The sequence below is a fragment of the Kryptolebias marmoratus genome, linkage group LG23 (genome assembly GCF_001649575.2).
Source record: "Kryptolebias marmoratus isolate JLee-2015 linkage group LG23, ASM164957v2, whole genome shotgun sequence".
In the NCBI taxonomy this organism is placed as follows: domain Eukaryota; kingdom Metazoa; phylum Chordata; class Actinopteri; order Cyprinodontiformes; family Rivulidae; genus Kryptolebias; species Kryptolebias marmoratus.
Genome location: NC_051452.1, coordinates 16,302,211 through 16,317,042, shown reverse-complemented (window position 1 = coordinate 16,317,042; position 14,832 = coordinate 16,302,211). Strand labels below are relative to the sequence as shown.

At 37.1% G+C, this 14,832-nt stretch overlaps 1 protein-coding gene across 4 annotated transcripts in view; it reads right to left on the bottom strand.

Moving 5' to 3' along the window:
* dmd (dystrophin) overlaps positions 1-14,832 on the bottom strand; it is a 272,414-nt gene that overhangs the window by 125,768 nt on the left and 131,814 nt on the right. For all 4 annotated transcript variants that reach the window (XM_037973934.1, XM_037973936.1, XM_037973937.1 and 1 more), the window contains exons 30-32: positions 12,380-12,550; positions 3,373-3,495; positions 1,350-1,522 (exon numbers count right to left, since the gene is read on the bottom strand). In XM_037973934.1, coding sequence (XP_037829862.1) covers positions 1,350-1,522; positions 3,373-3,495; positions 12,380-12,550 — 467 coding nt within the window. The remainder of the gene's footprint in view (positions 1-1,349; positions 1,523-3,372; positions 3,496-12,379; positions 12,551-14,832) is intronic.

Here is a 14,832-nt window from a genome sequence, read left to right as displayed (position 1 = left end):
GAACCTCTCAACCTCACACACCAGCTCAGGTTCTTTCCCCACCAGAGAGGTGACATTCCAAGTCCCGAGAGCCAGCTTCTGTAGCCGAGGATCAGACCGCCTTTGGCCACCACCCATCTCACATTGCACCCGACCCCTTTGGCCCCTCCCATAGGTGGTGAGCCCATGGGAAGGGGGACCCACGTATCCTCTTCGGGCTGTGTCTGGCCGGGCTCCATGGGTAAAAACCCGGCCACCAGGCACTCGCCAACGTGCCCCACCTCCAGGCCTGGCTCCAGAGTGGGGCCCCGGTGACCCGCGTCCGGGCGAGGAAACACTGAGTCCAACATTTTCACTCATCATAATGGGTCTTTGGGCTGTACTTCTTCGGGCTCCTCACCTAGGACCTGTCTGCCTTGGGTGACCCTACTAGGGGCATTAAGCCCCTGACAGCATAGCTCCTAGAATCATTGGGTCACTCAAACCCCTCCACCACGATAAGGTGGCAGCCCAGGGAGGGGTTAAATGCAAGCCATTTACCATTTATATTAAATAGAAATATAAATGGTAAATGGCTTGCACTTATATAGCGCTTTAACTAGTCCAAGAACCCCAAAGCGCTTTACACTACAATCATTCACCCTTTCATCCACACACTGATGGTGGTAAGCTACATTGTAGCCACAGCTGCCTTGGGGCGGGCTGACAGAAGTGAGGCTGCCATCACACCGGCATGGAACACTGGCGCCACCGAGCCCTCTGACCACCACCAGTAGGCATAGCGGGCAAAGTGTCTTGCCCAAGGACACAACGGATGAGACAGCCGGAGCGGGGGCCTGAACCAGCAACCCTCCGATTACAGGACAAACCCCTACCTCCTGAGCCACTATAAGAGTCAAGCTGCTGCTAAATGTGGAGGTTAAACTACAAAGCAAGATTTACGGCTTAGCCAGCTATACTGAAAAGAAAGTCAGACTTTTCGGTTTCACCACGAGAGTCTCTTTGAGTGTGGCTAGATCACCATGATAACAAAGGCTGACCTCATCACCTCATCTTGTCTGGATCTTTATATTCTTTTCTACATTAATGCAATTTGTTGTACTCTATGATTGAAGTCTTCTTTATTTGTTGTTGAGGTTTTTTCAACTTTGTTTGTCTGATTTAATGTTTTTGAGTGGATTGAGCGTGGAACATCCCTAACATGTTAATATTATCACCATCACTAAAGTACTTGTTATTTCTTAGACAAGTTTTAGGTATAATCAAGCCAGGCTATGGAAACAAAGCCCAACTTTGTTGAACTTGCTTGGTATTATACTTCTTTGAACAAGAAAATACTGTATTTCCTTTGTGTTTGATCCTCTTCTTACTTGAGTCTGTCCTTGTAAAGCTTGTTCAGCTTGTCCCAGTTAGTACTGAGGAAGGCAGCGGTATCCTGGATTCTTTGGCCCTCCAAAGGCTGAGCAGCTAACACCATTTCCTCTTTGTGGACTAGTGCTGTCTCCACAGGTCCTTCTAGTTTGTTGATGTTTTCCTCCACTTCCTGTGTATGAGAAGGAAGAAAAGACACAAAGAAATGGGACTAAACAGATAATTTAAAAAATATCTTAAATGACACTTCATATCAGTTTGAAGTAAAAAAATGGCACCAATGAAATTTCCAAACAGATCAAGGACCAAGTCCCTACAGACAGATTTGAAAGATGTCAAAAATGCTTAATCTTAACCCTTGAGTACTGTTAAGTTGTTTACAAGAGAAAATAATGAATTTTGTGCCACAATCAACTTGCTAAAAAAAGAACCAACCACAAAAGTCATGGAGCAAAAAAAGGACTGAGCAATAATAATGGTGTCAGAGAAAAGATTAAAGAAGTTGAAAAGCTCTACAGGAAACTACAAATACAAAATGTGATTACTGGCTACTATCTGTAGGAAGTCGAATCAGACTGCTATACACCAGCTAGCCACACCAAACTTTAAAGACTTAGAGAAGTTTTGCTTCAAGGTCATTTCCAAGTTGCAAATGAACAAAACAGGAAAAATGCAAAAACACTGACCATTCTTTGAGGGACTGTAGTTTAAACACTCTAACTTTTTTCAAATATTATCTTTCTATTATTTAACTACAACTGGGCAAATTTATTCTCTGTCATCTGTATGAATGTTAATTGACATCTGCTGCAAATTTAAGCATTTCTAGAAACCAATGACACTTGGTCACAACACTCCATCTACAATAGATGACTCTACCTTAGCCGAAAATCTGTGGGCCCTACAAAGAAACATCTTAAGAATGGCTTGAAGAACACAACAAAAACTTTGACCTATTAATTTGACCTCAAGACCCTTAAGACATCCATATAATGACATCTAATGGCATCTGAAGTAAGCAAGCAAAAGAGGGTACCAATCTATTACTGACATTATGATAAAGGACACCCCAGATGTTCTTTGTCTATGCCTTGATTGATCTGAACAAAAAGGGTACCTCCTGCACAGTTCAAATTTAAAGTTTTAAAACAACTCTTTGTTTACTAAAACAATTGCATTTTCTTCCACTTTTTTGTGGTTGGGTCATAGAGGCAAGAGGCCCAGAATGAAACCCAAACATCCCTCTCCCCAGTGACCCCATACAGCTCCTGGAGGATCCTGAAGTGTTCACTCAAGCTATTTCTGAGTCTGCCTCAGGTTCTTCCTCCAGTGGGACATGTTGGGGAAACCTCCAGTTGATAGGCATCCAGGTGGTATCCAAATAAGATGTCCAATGCACCTCAGCTTACTCCTTTTTATGTCAAGTAATCAGCTGCCCCTGGCTGACGAAGCTCCTCGTCCTATCTCTAAGGCAGATTTAGGCCACCATATGAAAGAAGTTCATTTCAGCCCCTAGCATCTGGAATTTAGTTCTTGCGGTTATGATCCATATTTCATGACCATAGTTGAAGATTGGAACATAGTTGGACGTGTAAATCAAGAGCTTTGTCTTTCAGCTCAACTCCTTCTTCACCATTTAGAATTATAACCTGAGACTGAGTTTCTGAGTCTAATCCCATTCCTACACAGTTGGTGATGTGTGTAGGAATGAATCTGGCAGAACAACATGAAGTGGGTGTTCATAAAAAACAATAAATGAATGAAACATTGCTCTGCCTAAATCAGTGCATAAAAATTTTTTTTTTAGTATGTAGTCAGAACTAGAACCATGTGTCTTGGAATAATGTAGGATGCAAAAAGGAACAGAATGAAAACTGTTTGATATCAGAAAATTAGGCACATTCTTTACAGGAAAATTATAAAGATACAAACATGCTAACATTAAAAAATGGTGGTATATTCATAATTTCTTGAGAAATGTTGTTTGTTCCTTCCAGAGAGAAACTCTGAAGCGGCGCTGACCTTCAGGCAGAGCTCTTGCTGGGGCAGGTTATAATACGCTGCAGGCCAGTATTCAGGAGAGTTCAGCTTGAAGTCTGTCTCTGACACTGAACGCAGCAGTGCCTGGAGCTCCGTTAGATACTCCTAGTTACACACACACAGAGTAAACAGAGGCAGATCAGAAAAAGACAGAAATGTTATGACTCCAAAAATAAATAAATCTGTTACATCATTCTCGCTATTCTCCAGATAGGTAACATATCGTAGCAAATCCCATGTGAATTGAATGCTGACATAAAGCCCTAGATGGTCTCAGATGTGTTGGTTGCCATGTGATCTCACGGTTTTCTGAAAATTCCTTTCATGAAATGCTTCATTAGTCCCTTTCAAATGTCATTTAATACTGAGTCAAATGGCTTAATTTACACAAGTGTTGGATTATTGAAAAGTTTAGGTAAAAACATTATAGACACAATCATCTAAGTCAGGCATGGCAAATGAAGCTTGTAGCTACTGGGAAGAGGTGCTAGGATGTAAACACTCCAACTGTGTTCATTTCACCTCATTTGTATTCCTGCATCAAAGCCGATCGCTCCCTCTCTAATTAAAGGTCACTTTTTAATCAAGCCACAATATAACACTCATAATGGCATTATTAGTCTCCTCACAGTAAGTTGATGATAGCTGCAGTTTTTAAGTGTGTAAGAGGAGTGGGATTTTCTTTGCAGAATGGTCTCTGGAGGAATTAGACTGTCTCAAGAAACACTTACATTTTTTTCCAATTTAAAAAGAGTCCATTTACAAACCTTGTTTGTGAAATACCCACAATGGTCACTGAAATAACTTGAAACTGATAAAAGTAATAAACAGAAAAACATTACTGAAAATGAACTGATGAAAATCAATGACTGCATTTGAATTTTCATTTAACAGAATTATTTTAAAAACTAATGAAACTAGCCTTGAGAAAAGGATGGTACCCCTAAAAAAGATTTAAAATAATTTGCCCACAGGGACATGTCAAACTAAAGAGTCTGTAATCAGTCAGTCTGCCCATTTAAAGGGTGAAAAGTAGTCACATTGCTGTTTGGTATCATGGTGTGTACCACATTGATCATGGAGCACAGAAAGCTGAGATAAAAGTTGTCTTAGGAGTTTAGAAAGACAATGAATAGTCTTGATTCAATAACGTAAATCATGCAATTAGGATTCTTATCTTGAGATATCCTTATTGTAGAGCAAATCTGTTCTGGCACATGTAGGCAGCCATCTTCTCTGTATTTTATGCCTGACATGTTACAACAGGACAAAAAAATATACAATGATTGACATTGTGTCAAAGGTAAAGACTATAAGACCATCTCCAAGCAGCTGGATGTCCCTGTGACTACAGCTCCACAGATTATATAGAAGTTTAAGGTCCACAGGACTGGAGACAACCTCCCTGGATGTGTCAACTGATGATAAATTGAAGAGATGGATAATATGAATTGTAACCAAAGAGTCCAGAACAACCTCCAAAGAGATTAGAGGTGAATTAAAGATCAAAGTTCATCAATGTCAGATTGCACCATCGGTCTGTTTGAGCCAAAGAGGACTTAATGGAAGACGACTGAGGAGGACACAAGATCTTAAAAAGGAGAATTTGCCAAAATACATATTGAAAAGCCGCAAAGCTTCTATCAGATTGTCCTTTGGACAGATGAGACAAAACTGGAGCTTTTTAACAACAAGTCCTATCAACTCTGTGTTCACAGAGCCAAAACTGAAACATCCAAAGAAAAAAACCCTGTACCTACAGTGGAACATGGAGGAGGCTTGGTTCTGTTCTGGGGCTGCTTTGCTGCATCTGACTCAGGGGGTCTTGAATCTGTTCAGGGTCCAATAAATCACAAGACTATCAAGGCCTTCTGGAGCCAAATGTGCTGCTCAGAAGCATAAAGTTTGGTCGTAGTCTCAGGTCGTGGGTCCTCCAACAGGATAATGACACAAAACACACAGCTAAAAACACCAAGAATGGCTTTGAACCAAACATTGAACCATTCTGAAGTGGCCTCTGAGCCCCAATCTAAATCCTGTTGAAAATCTGTGGAAGGAGCTGAAACATCTGGAGAAGGAACCCTTCAAATCTGAGACAGCTGGAGCAGTTTGTTCATGAGGAGTGGACCAAAATACCTGTGGACAGGTGCAGAAGTCTCAGAGAGAGAGATACAGAAAACACTTGGTTGCAGTGGTTCAACCAAAGGGTTATGCAACAAAATATGATGTTAAGGGTACATTATATTTTTTGTCAAGACCAGTTATATTAGTTTATTTTATTTTAAATAATTCTGTACAACCAAAATTCAAAAGCAATGAAGATTTTCACAAGTTAATTTTATCCATTTTTTTCTCTTATTACAGTTTCAAGTTGTTTTTGTGACATTTGGGGTTTTTTTTTTCTTATTTATTGAAAGGATACAAACAAATTTGTCAGTATCTAATTCTTCTACAAAGACATTCTAGAACTTTCAGTACCAGAACCTCATTATAAGATTTAGGTGAATGTCTGTATATATTTGACCCAGTATACAAAATTTGACCCTGTGTGGATCAGAGAATATCCACAAAGAATTAAAATTGTACATCCAATTCTGGTTTTTAAAAATGTTTGAACTTGTATATTGTGCAGTCATTTAACCCTTGAAAAGAATGGTTCAAGTAAATCAATAAAAACTTAAAGGTAATATGACATTCATTCTCATGATGAGTGGATATAAACTTTTGACTGCAACTGTAATTTCTGAGGTGAAATGAAAGACTAGTTCAAATGTCCCAAGTTTTCTTCTTTGTTTTTTGTTACTATTACTACATGTCTGTGATGAAAAGGTTTGTTACACTGGGTTTTAGTTGAATGGATGTATGAATACATTATTTTCAGTATATTTTCAGCAAATTGACTTTGTTTTGTAACAAAAGCACTAGTATTGCTGCCATAATATTAAAAAGTCAGTTTAATCTCATCATAAACCTGTTTATAACCTGTTTATATTTTCAGCAAATTGACTTTGTTTTGTAACAAAAGCACTAGTATTGCTGCTGTAATATCAAAAAGTCAGTTTAATCTCATCATATACCTGTTTATAGGTAATATTATTATAATATTATTACAAATTATTGCATATTTTTGCTGTCAGGCCAAAACCCAAATTTTTAAGAAATTAAGATAATTATGATAATAATTTCTTTTTAAAATGGTATTATTGTGATTATTTGGATTTTTATTATGACTACCAATATTCATACTACTGTATTATAATTGATACAATTGCTATCTTGTTATATAATATAACAACAACTATTTTCTTGTTTGTTTTATGGTTTAATTTTTTTAATCAGTATTTTTTTTATTATTTTGTGTACCTATATATAAACATTTAATGAACAAGGTGACTAAGTAATACCAAAAAATATGTACCAGTGGAAATTTCATTAGGCAACAAACTGGCCAATTGGAAATGATCTTTGTTCAGTAATTATTGTCCTATTCTTTTTTTCTGTCTTATTCACTTATTACAGTGTCTTTCCCTATAATACCACTGATTAAACTTATTTCATAAACAAATAAAGAGAAAAGGAATCATCTCAGGCATCATTGATCACATGAAACTGGAGTCTTTGTAACTAAAAAAGGCACAAATCCTCCTGATTGTTGTTGTGAAAACCATATTTTTTTCTTTTTTTAAAAGGGTAGTCACATGTTCACAGCTCTCTTTAATACTTTTTATTAGTTACCCATCCATAAAACCACAGATGTGAAGGGTGACAATTAGAGTTGATGCATTCAAAATCATGAAAGTGATGAAAAAAGTGGGGTTTGGCTTGACAGTGATGATATTATATATAGTTTTGTTGGATGATATAATTTGCACCAATCCATACACAATAAACAAGGAATTTGTGTTTGATCAATTATTTCTTTGTAGTAACAGTGTTTTTGTCAATAAATCTCATATCGTTGGAAAGCCTGTTTATTTCCCCTTAAATGGTGCTACATCTGGGTTATGCAGCAAAGCTGAGTATGGGGATTGTGCCCATAAAAAACTTGCTAAATCTTCTTTTTCCAATGCCTGACTGGTGTCTGATTTTCAGCACCTGTAAACATGGACCCAACTGAAGAAGTCATTTTGGTGTCTGCTGCAAGAATGCAGCATTTGACCTATCTAGACTGGGACCTATCTGCCCGTACAATAATGCAACTTCAAGCTGGTGTTCTGCAAAACTAAGCGGCAGCATTATTTGGAGTGAGCTAGAGTACCATCTCAAAATTGAAGGCTAAGTTCCATATAACAGATGATGTTAGAGACAGGCGTGAAATTGACATTCCACAAGATAAGATTCTGCTATCAGTGCCAAATCTGTAACACTACAGTCTGTGACCAACCTCTGTCCTCCAAAATAACAACATTATGTGGGGGGCAATCAAAGACTACCTCCAGAATTTGGGAGTGAAGAGGATAGAATGGCCTGCCTGCAGTCGTGACCTCAATCTCACTGAACTGGTTGAAAAATTAGTTGCCATCCCACAGCAGTGTGTGAACAAGCAGGTTGGCAGAATGAGGACGAGGTGCAAGGCTGTTGTGGCTGTATATGGTTCTTCCACATGCTACTGAGGTCCCTGTTTTTTTAAATAAATAAATTGCTAATTTGCCAAAATGTATTGTTTCTTGAGACTTTAATTATCCACACCAAAAAAACAACAAAAAAGAGTGAACAGCAGAATAAGCTGTTTGGCAGAAAATATTTGGCAAGTTTTTTACGTACCCAATCCACATACTAAACTCTGCTGTTCAATTCACAAATGCAAATCCTTAACAAATGTGACACCATTTAAGGGAAAATAAACATGCTTTTCAGCAATACAAGATTAATTGCCAAGAACTCTTGTTACAACAAAGACAAAGTTTATTTTTAGTTTGCTACCATTTTATGAATAGAACCTACTGTACATTCTCAAATCTTTTAACTTTAAATTTATCCCAGAGCCTGAACTGAATTGGAAAAATTATTGTTTAAATATTTTTTATAAGTTGTTTTCAAAATAAATAAATAAAATAGATTTTAAATTACAACATTTAGTTTAAATATGTTTTATTTAACAAAGCTAATCAAAAACAGATAATTTTGACACCTACGTCTAAAATACTAAGGCTCTGCATGTTTATCTCTTGCACTCCACTTTATATTAATTCTTTTAATACTTTATCTTTTTTTATTATTTTGTTCTATGATGTTTCTATAATTTATGCTTAACAGTTTGTTTCCTTTTTCGGGTTTTATAGTATACTGCTGAGTACCGATTGGGCAGCAACTGCAGATCAAACTACAAGCTGTCTTGAACACTCTTATTGGAGTGTCAGCATGAAAACAGAAATGTTCTTTAGTCGTGGTTAAATAATAAGATTGTCATTGTTGAAGATTAAAGAGCCAGGTTTGAATAGTCATGATTGTTTTGCTTTGAATAACCCAGTGTGACAAACACAAATTAATAACCACTCATGGATGGTTTGGTATTGATTGATCCAAAGGCTCAAAATAATACAGTTGAGTAGCACACATGAACACAGCTTTTTAAATTATTTTTCAATCACAACCTTTTTAGACATGAGGTGGGTGTTTGTGATTTGCCCGTGTGTTGCACAGTGATGACAAAAGAGCAGAGCAGATGCTGATGATGAGAGGGAGCTCTTGTCAGCATGCCGTTTTTCTTCTTCAGCATTGTAAGCCAAATCAGCTTTGTTTTGCAGTTTTTTAATTGCCTGATGATGCCATCACTTTTTGAGACACACTTACAATAAGGCTTGTTTTTGTTCCTCAGTAAATCTGAAATTAAAATGTTAATGCAAGACAAGATTTAGAAAACTTGCAACTCTCAGTATCGGGTAAACTTTGCTCTTTTTTGGACCACTTGGACTGAATACACATGTAAACCATACTAAACTGCATCAGAACCTCTGGAAGAGCAGCAGTATGATGCAATGATTGATGTATGATTTTTTCTCTTTAAGGGATGGCTATTCTTCTGTGGTTTGACAAAATTTCATTTTTTTTATGGGGAAAGTTTTCCATTTTTTTGCTACACGGTGCGGTGGAATATTATCAGATGTCATGGAGCATTATGGAGCATTATTCTCCACTTAGATACATGTTTGGATGTTTTTGTTGTCTTTGTTTTTGGTATGGGTTTTTTCAAAGTTGTGGGATAAGGGTATTTCAGTAATTAGATTTTTTTTCAGAAACCAGTGTTGAAAAACATTAAAAAACAAGTGGTTAAAACACAAAAAAAATATTTTGCAATTTCATAAGATGTTTTAAGCTTTAAGTTCTGTCATAAATCAATAAAAAAATTAACAAACCTTCTTCAATGTCAAAGAGAAATCTAAATTTTTACAAAATAACACCAGGTAAATAAAAAAAAGTAATATAAATTATGTAACTGCACAAATATTTACCCCCTTTTAAGTGGCTGTCCTAATTCAATCAGAGTCAGGGGACTAAGCTTCCCCAGGAGTTCTGTTAAATCCATCATCAAGAAATGTAAGGAATATAGAAAACTAGAGTGTCTAGATTGTTTAAAGGCTCTAGTGAAGATTTTTTCTGAGTTTTTTTTTTTCAACAGTGGTTTTATGTTTGCCACTTTCCCATAAAGCTGTGACTGGCGAAGAACCTGGGCAACAGTTGGTATAGCTCAGAAAGCTTGGATCTTCTTCAGAGTGCTCACAGGGGTCTTGGTGGTCTCTCTTACTATTCTCCTTCTTCACAGTCCCTCAGTTTGTGAGGACAGCCTGCTCTAGGTAGATTTACACGTCCCATATACCTTCCATTTCTGGTAACTCTAAATTGCCCTCCATTGTGAGTGAGAGCAAGGTATATCCCGCCTCTCACACAATGATAGCTCGATAACAGCGCCTCTGTGACCAGGACAGAAATATGGGGGTAAAGAAAATGGATGAATAGATATTCTATAAGCAAAAAGAAAATCAGATTTTTTCCACTAACCTTTTATCACTAAAAATCAAATAACCTTCTTTTTTTTTTAATATTCCTCCCTGATGAAAAAATGCAAATACCAAAACATGCACAGCAGTTGTGATCCAACAAAAAATATTTCTTTGGGGCCAAAATGTTTTACCAAACTAGTTTGTCAAGACTTTAGTCAAAGAAAAAAAAGACAATAGTTCAAAAATAGCTACATTAAATTTTGTCAGGAATTTTTTTCAGTGTCTAAACAAAACATTTGTGCTAAAGTTAAAAGTTAAACCAGGCATGTGATTACAAAAACATCCTTGATCCATCCACTCAATCAGTGACAGCCTTAAATCTGACTGTTTAGATGTGTATCAGTCCAAGTACTGTACAACACTTCACTGCATGTGATGCTTAGGTGTGAGTGACCCACAGGATACATACTTCTTCAGTGATTGGGAGCTCAGGGAACTGCCAGAAATGTGATTGGTTGGTGGAAGGGGCAGCATGCATGACACAAACCAGGCAGAGCAACCATTGAGAGATAAACATGTGAGCATGCCTCACATGTACACAAAACACATGTATACAAGAATGTAGCAAAGAAAAACAAAAAAAGCAACTTTGCCTTTTTTATAAATTAAAAAAACATTTTCTCCAATTATCCAGTTTCCCCCTTTTTAAATTATTAATAAATGATGCAATATATTTTTAGATTCAGTTCAGGGCAACCATGTTGATTTTTTTCAAGCTTTTATTAGATTCAACATGAAGTTTTATTGTCTTAAAATTTAAGAGGTTTTATTTGATTGTTTTTAACCTTAATGGTGAAGGTTCAGGACTGATTTTTTCTTCTTTTTTTGGCTGCTCCCATTAGGGGTACGACAACCTGAGCTGAAATACTCGTTTTAAATTCTGTCTACTTTTGTCACTCCTAGTAAAAACCATAACGTTTTCAGCTCCCCTTTCACTCTGGCAGCTGTCCTTCTGTCACAAATCACCCCTGGCTCCATCCACTCCACTCTGCCTGCACTCTTTTCTTCACCTCTCGTGTTCTGCCCATTGCTTTGAATGGTTGACCCCAGATACTCATCCATCTTCTATACCTCTACTCACTGCAGCCTCACGGTTCCACTCTCATTCACACACATGGATTCTGTCAAGATTTTTACTGACTTTCTTTTTTTCTACAGAGCATACCCCACCTCTCCAGGCTCTATTGCACTCTAATGCACCTGCTCCCCAGTCTCACTACAGATCACAATGCCATCTACATACCTGACTACATCGGTCAACCTGTCCATCATCACTGCAAACAAGAACAGGTTCAGACTGATCCCTGATGTACGCCCCCCCCCCCCCAATAGAAATGGCGCTATGTACAAAAAGTGACAGTATGCTAAAAACAAAAATTTATCAAAGCCAGTGCTGAGTACCTGTCTATATTGAGCACTAGTCTCACTGTGCTTACATGATCTGTCATACCTGGGTATGCCTTACCCAAACACATACCTTGGGTATATCACACCCAAACTTTCCAGGTATGAAGAGCAAGGTCAAGAAGCTAGAAGGAATTGTTAATGCGAGTCCTAACTGACCAAACGAGTTATTATTAGCAATTTAAGCTACATTACACTGCATTTTGTGCATTTAAACATCATACAAGTGTTTACAGAAAGACATTAAACACTACTATATGTTAGCTGAAGTGCTAATAAACAATACATTTCTATTACTGTTGTCACTTAGCATTCACAGGGCAGCCATATTGGAATTTAATGTTGGGGACTTTTTTCAATTCAAATAAATGTGCATATGACTAATCATACACTGCAGCTCTATATGGTAAGAGATTTTAATGAGAATTTATGGTTAGCAGGGTTTTAAAACTTTGCAGTCATGTTAATACTGAAAACAACACACTGTTGTTGAAAAGTCAGGGCCTTAAAGAGTTAGTATTATGTACTAGTAAGTACTTTTTGTTAGTGTTACATATATACAACTGTTGCCAACTGAAACTCACACATTGTCTTTTGAAGGGTATGAACTTGCCCTCCACCTCAACCCAGCGTGTGTTGAGATGGAGTTGGCGGGGCTCCACTAGATTGGCGGCTCCAGCCTTTGAGAGCTGATTGGCTAAGCCCTGCAACTCCTTAAGCTCCTCCTTCTTCTTGTCGAACTCTGAGCCAATTTCCTATTGGACAAAATCAACCGAAACGTCACTCGCTATTGGCTGGAACCCGAGTGGATGAAGCACACAGAGGCATGTGGATGTGCTCAAAAAACACATTTTTACGCAAACACCAACTCATAAAGTGACAATAATACATCATTAAAATAAATAATAGTTTCACATTCATATACACTAGCACACACTAACAAAAACACAACGCATTAATTAAAGGGACAAAACATCATGTTTGTCAGTGTCAAACATACACATAAGAATAAATATGTATATTCAGAGTGAATGTAACATTCCATATAATATAGTAAAAAGCTGCTGTAAACAGAAGGAACACATGCCTCAAGACTTTATTTACACAAAGGAGTACAATCACTGGCCAATACAGAAGAGTGAGTAGTGTGTGTGAGGCTCAAAAAAAGCAGAAAGCAATATGCTGACAAACTGACAGATGGCCAGACAGACAGAGAGACAGGTATTGGGAAAATCTTTGTCGTGGAAATGACAGGTGAACTTTTGGCAAGCAGGTGACACTTCTGCTTAGCGAAATGTCATAGTGATCATCTGAAAATGAAAGACATATACAGAGTCAGATGGAGATGCAGGACATTAGATGAGGTCCAAGGTTTGTCTTTCTAACAATTTCTGAATCAAAATACTCTAAATCACTTGCCCCCCTCCAAAAAAACAAACAAATAAACAAACAAAAAAACAATAAAACAAAACATTTAATCGCTAATCTTGACAATGGTTCATTTGTATTTTCGACATATATGAGTCAAAACTATTTAAAAGATAGGTATAACAATAGAACACAATAAAATGTGTTGCTTATGCTCTTTTTTTCCACTTTTACACAAAAATGAAACTTCTTATCCATTTTAAAAATGTATAAATCCTTTCTATTGTTTAACAGAAAGCACTTTTGTTGGGCTCATGTTCCCTGTGAAACGGATATTTGCTACAACTTGTTACTGCCTGCACTCATTTCCAATTTTCCATCAGTATTTATTGCAAGTGTTTTATTGTGTGTGAATTTTGAATCTTGATTTTTTTTTCAATAATGAAAATAAAATGTCTGATCAAACGACTCATTAATCAAAGTTCAAGCTTTAACTAAGGACCAGTCTACACTAATCTCAGTATTTATTAAAACAGCTTTTTTTTAATGTTTGGCTTTTTTTGTCTGAGCACTAGTCTATTAATACATGCCCAGGCTCCACCATTAGGTGGAGAGAATGTCCACATTAACAACATATCAAAATCACTGATCATAAAGAATTCTAGACGTTATGACCCTGTTGGGAATCAAAGCCAGCAGGACCCAGTTTATGGGAGCTGCCAGCTTAGATTTTGGGGAACATAATCTGGGCACTTGCAATGTGAGGCTTTAAGTCCCACCTACTCCTTCGTACACAGTTATGGTGTTACATGACCTTTCTGTTAAGCATGAAATAACTAATCACAGCTAAACGTATTAGAAAGATTATTTGAACATACAGTACAGCAGCAAGATAAGAACTATGTAAATCAACAAGAGTCAACCCCTAGAAAAAATCTTTGAGGTGTAATTTTATTTCTTAATAAAGGCAATGTCCCATCTATTTACATGAAGGGGGCAGGAATTAAAACTTACTGGGATTAGCTTATGGGACAGCTGGTCCACTTCCAATCCCATTGATTGTAAAGATTTAGCTAACAAATGATGATTAAAATACGAAGGCTATTCTTTGCTTGGTTAAAGATTTTTCAAAAAGAATACATTATTTCCGCAATATGTATGAGCATGCACCAGAGAGACCCAAACCAGACATTCATTATCAGAGCACAGCTACATAGGGAATAATGGTATTTCATGAAATATATAGTGCTTCCTTAAAATTTTCTCCAAGACTGCAGTGACTGAAAAGTTCAACTGGGTGGTTGTTTAGTGGATAGTGCTTTTGTAGCAAATCAGGAGTTCCCTGCGTTTTAAGAACCTTTGTTTCAGATTTTACAAATCTCCAATTTTTCTCAACAAAATTTCTGTTTGTGGACAAGAGCTGAAAATGTTAACAGAAAATATCTGAAACAGTGCAGAAAGGGCTTAAATTAGTCAGCAAGTTATACTTTTCACAGTAAAGTATTTCAATTACATAATTTTAGCAGCATTTAACCCCATACTACGTGGCGGCCCGCCCACGGGCCGTTTTACTGCCTTTTCTATTCAAATCTGTATAGTTTTTGCTACATTTATTGTTTTTATAAACTTAAATTTCAAAATAGCAGTGTTTTGGCGCCACTTTTGATTG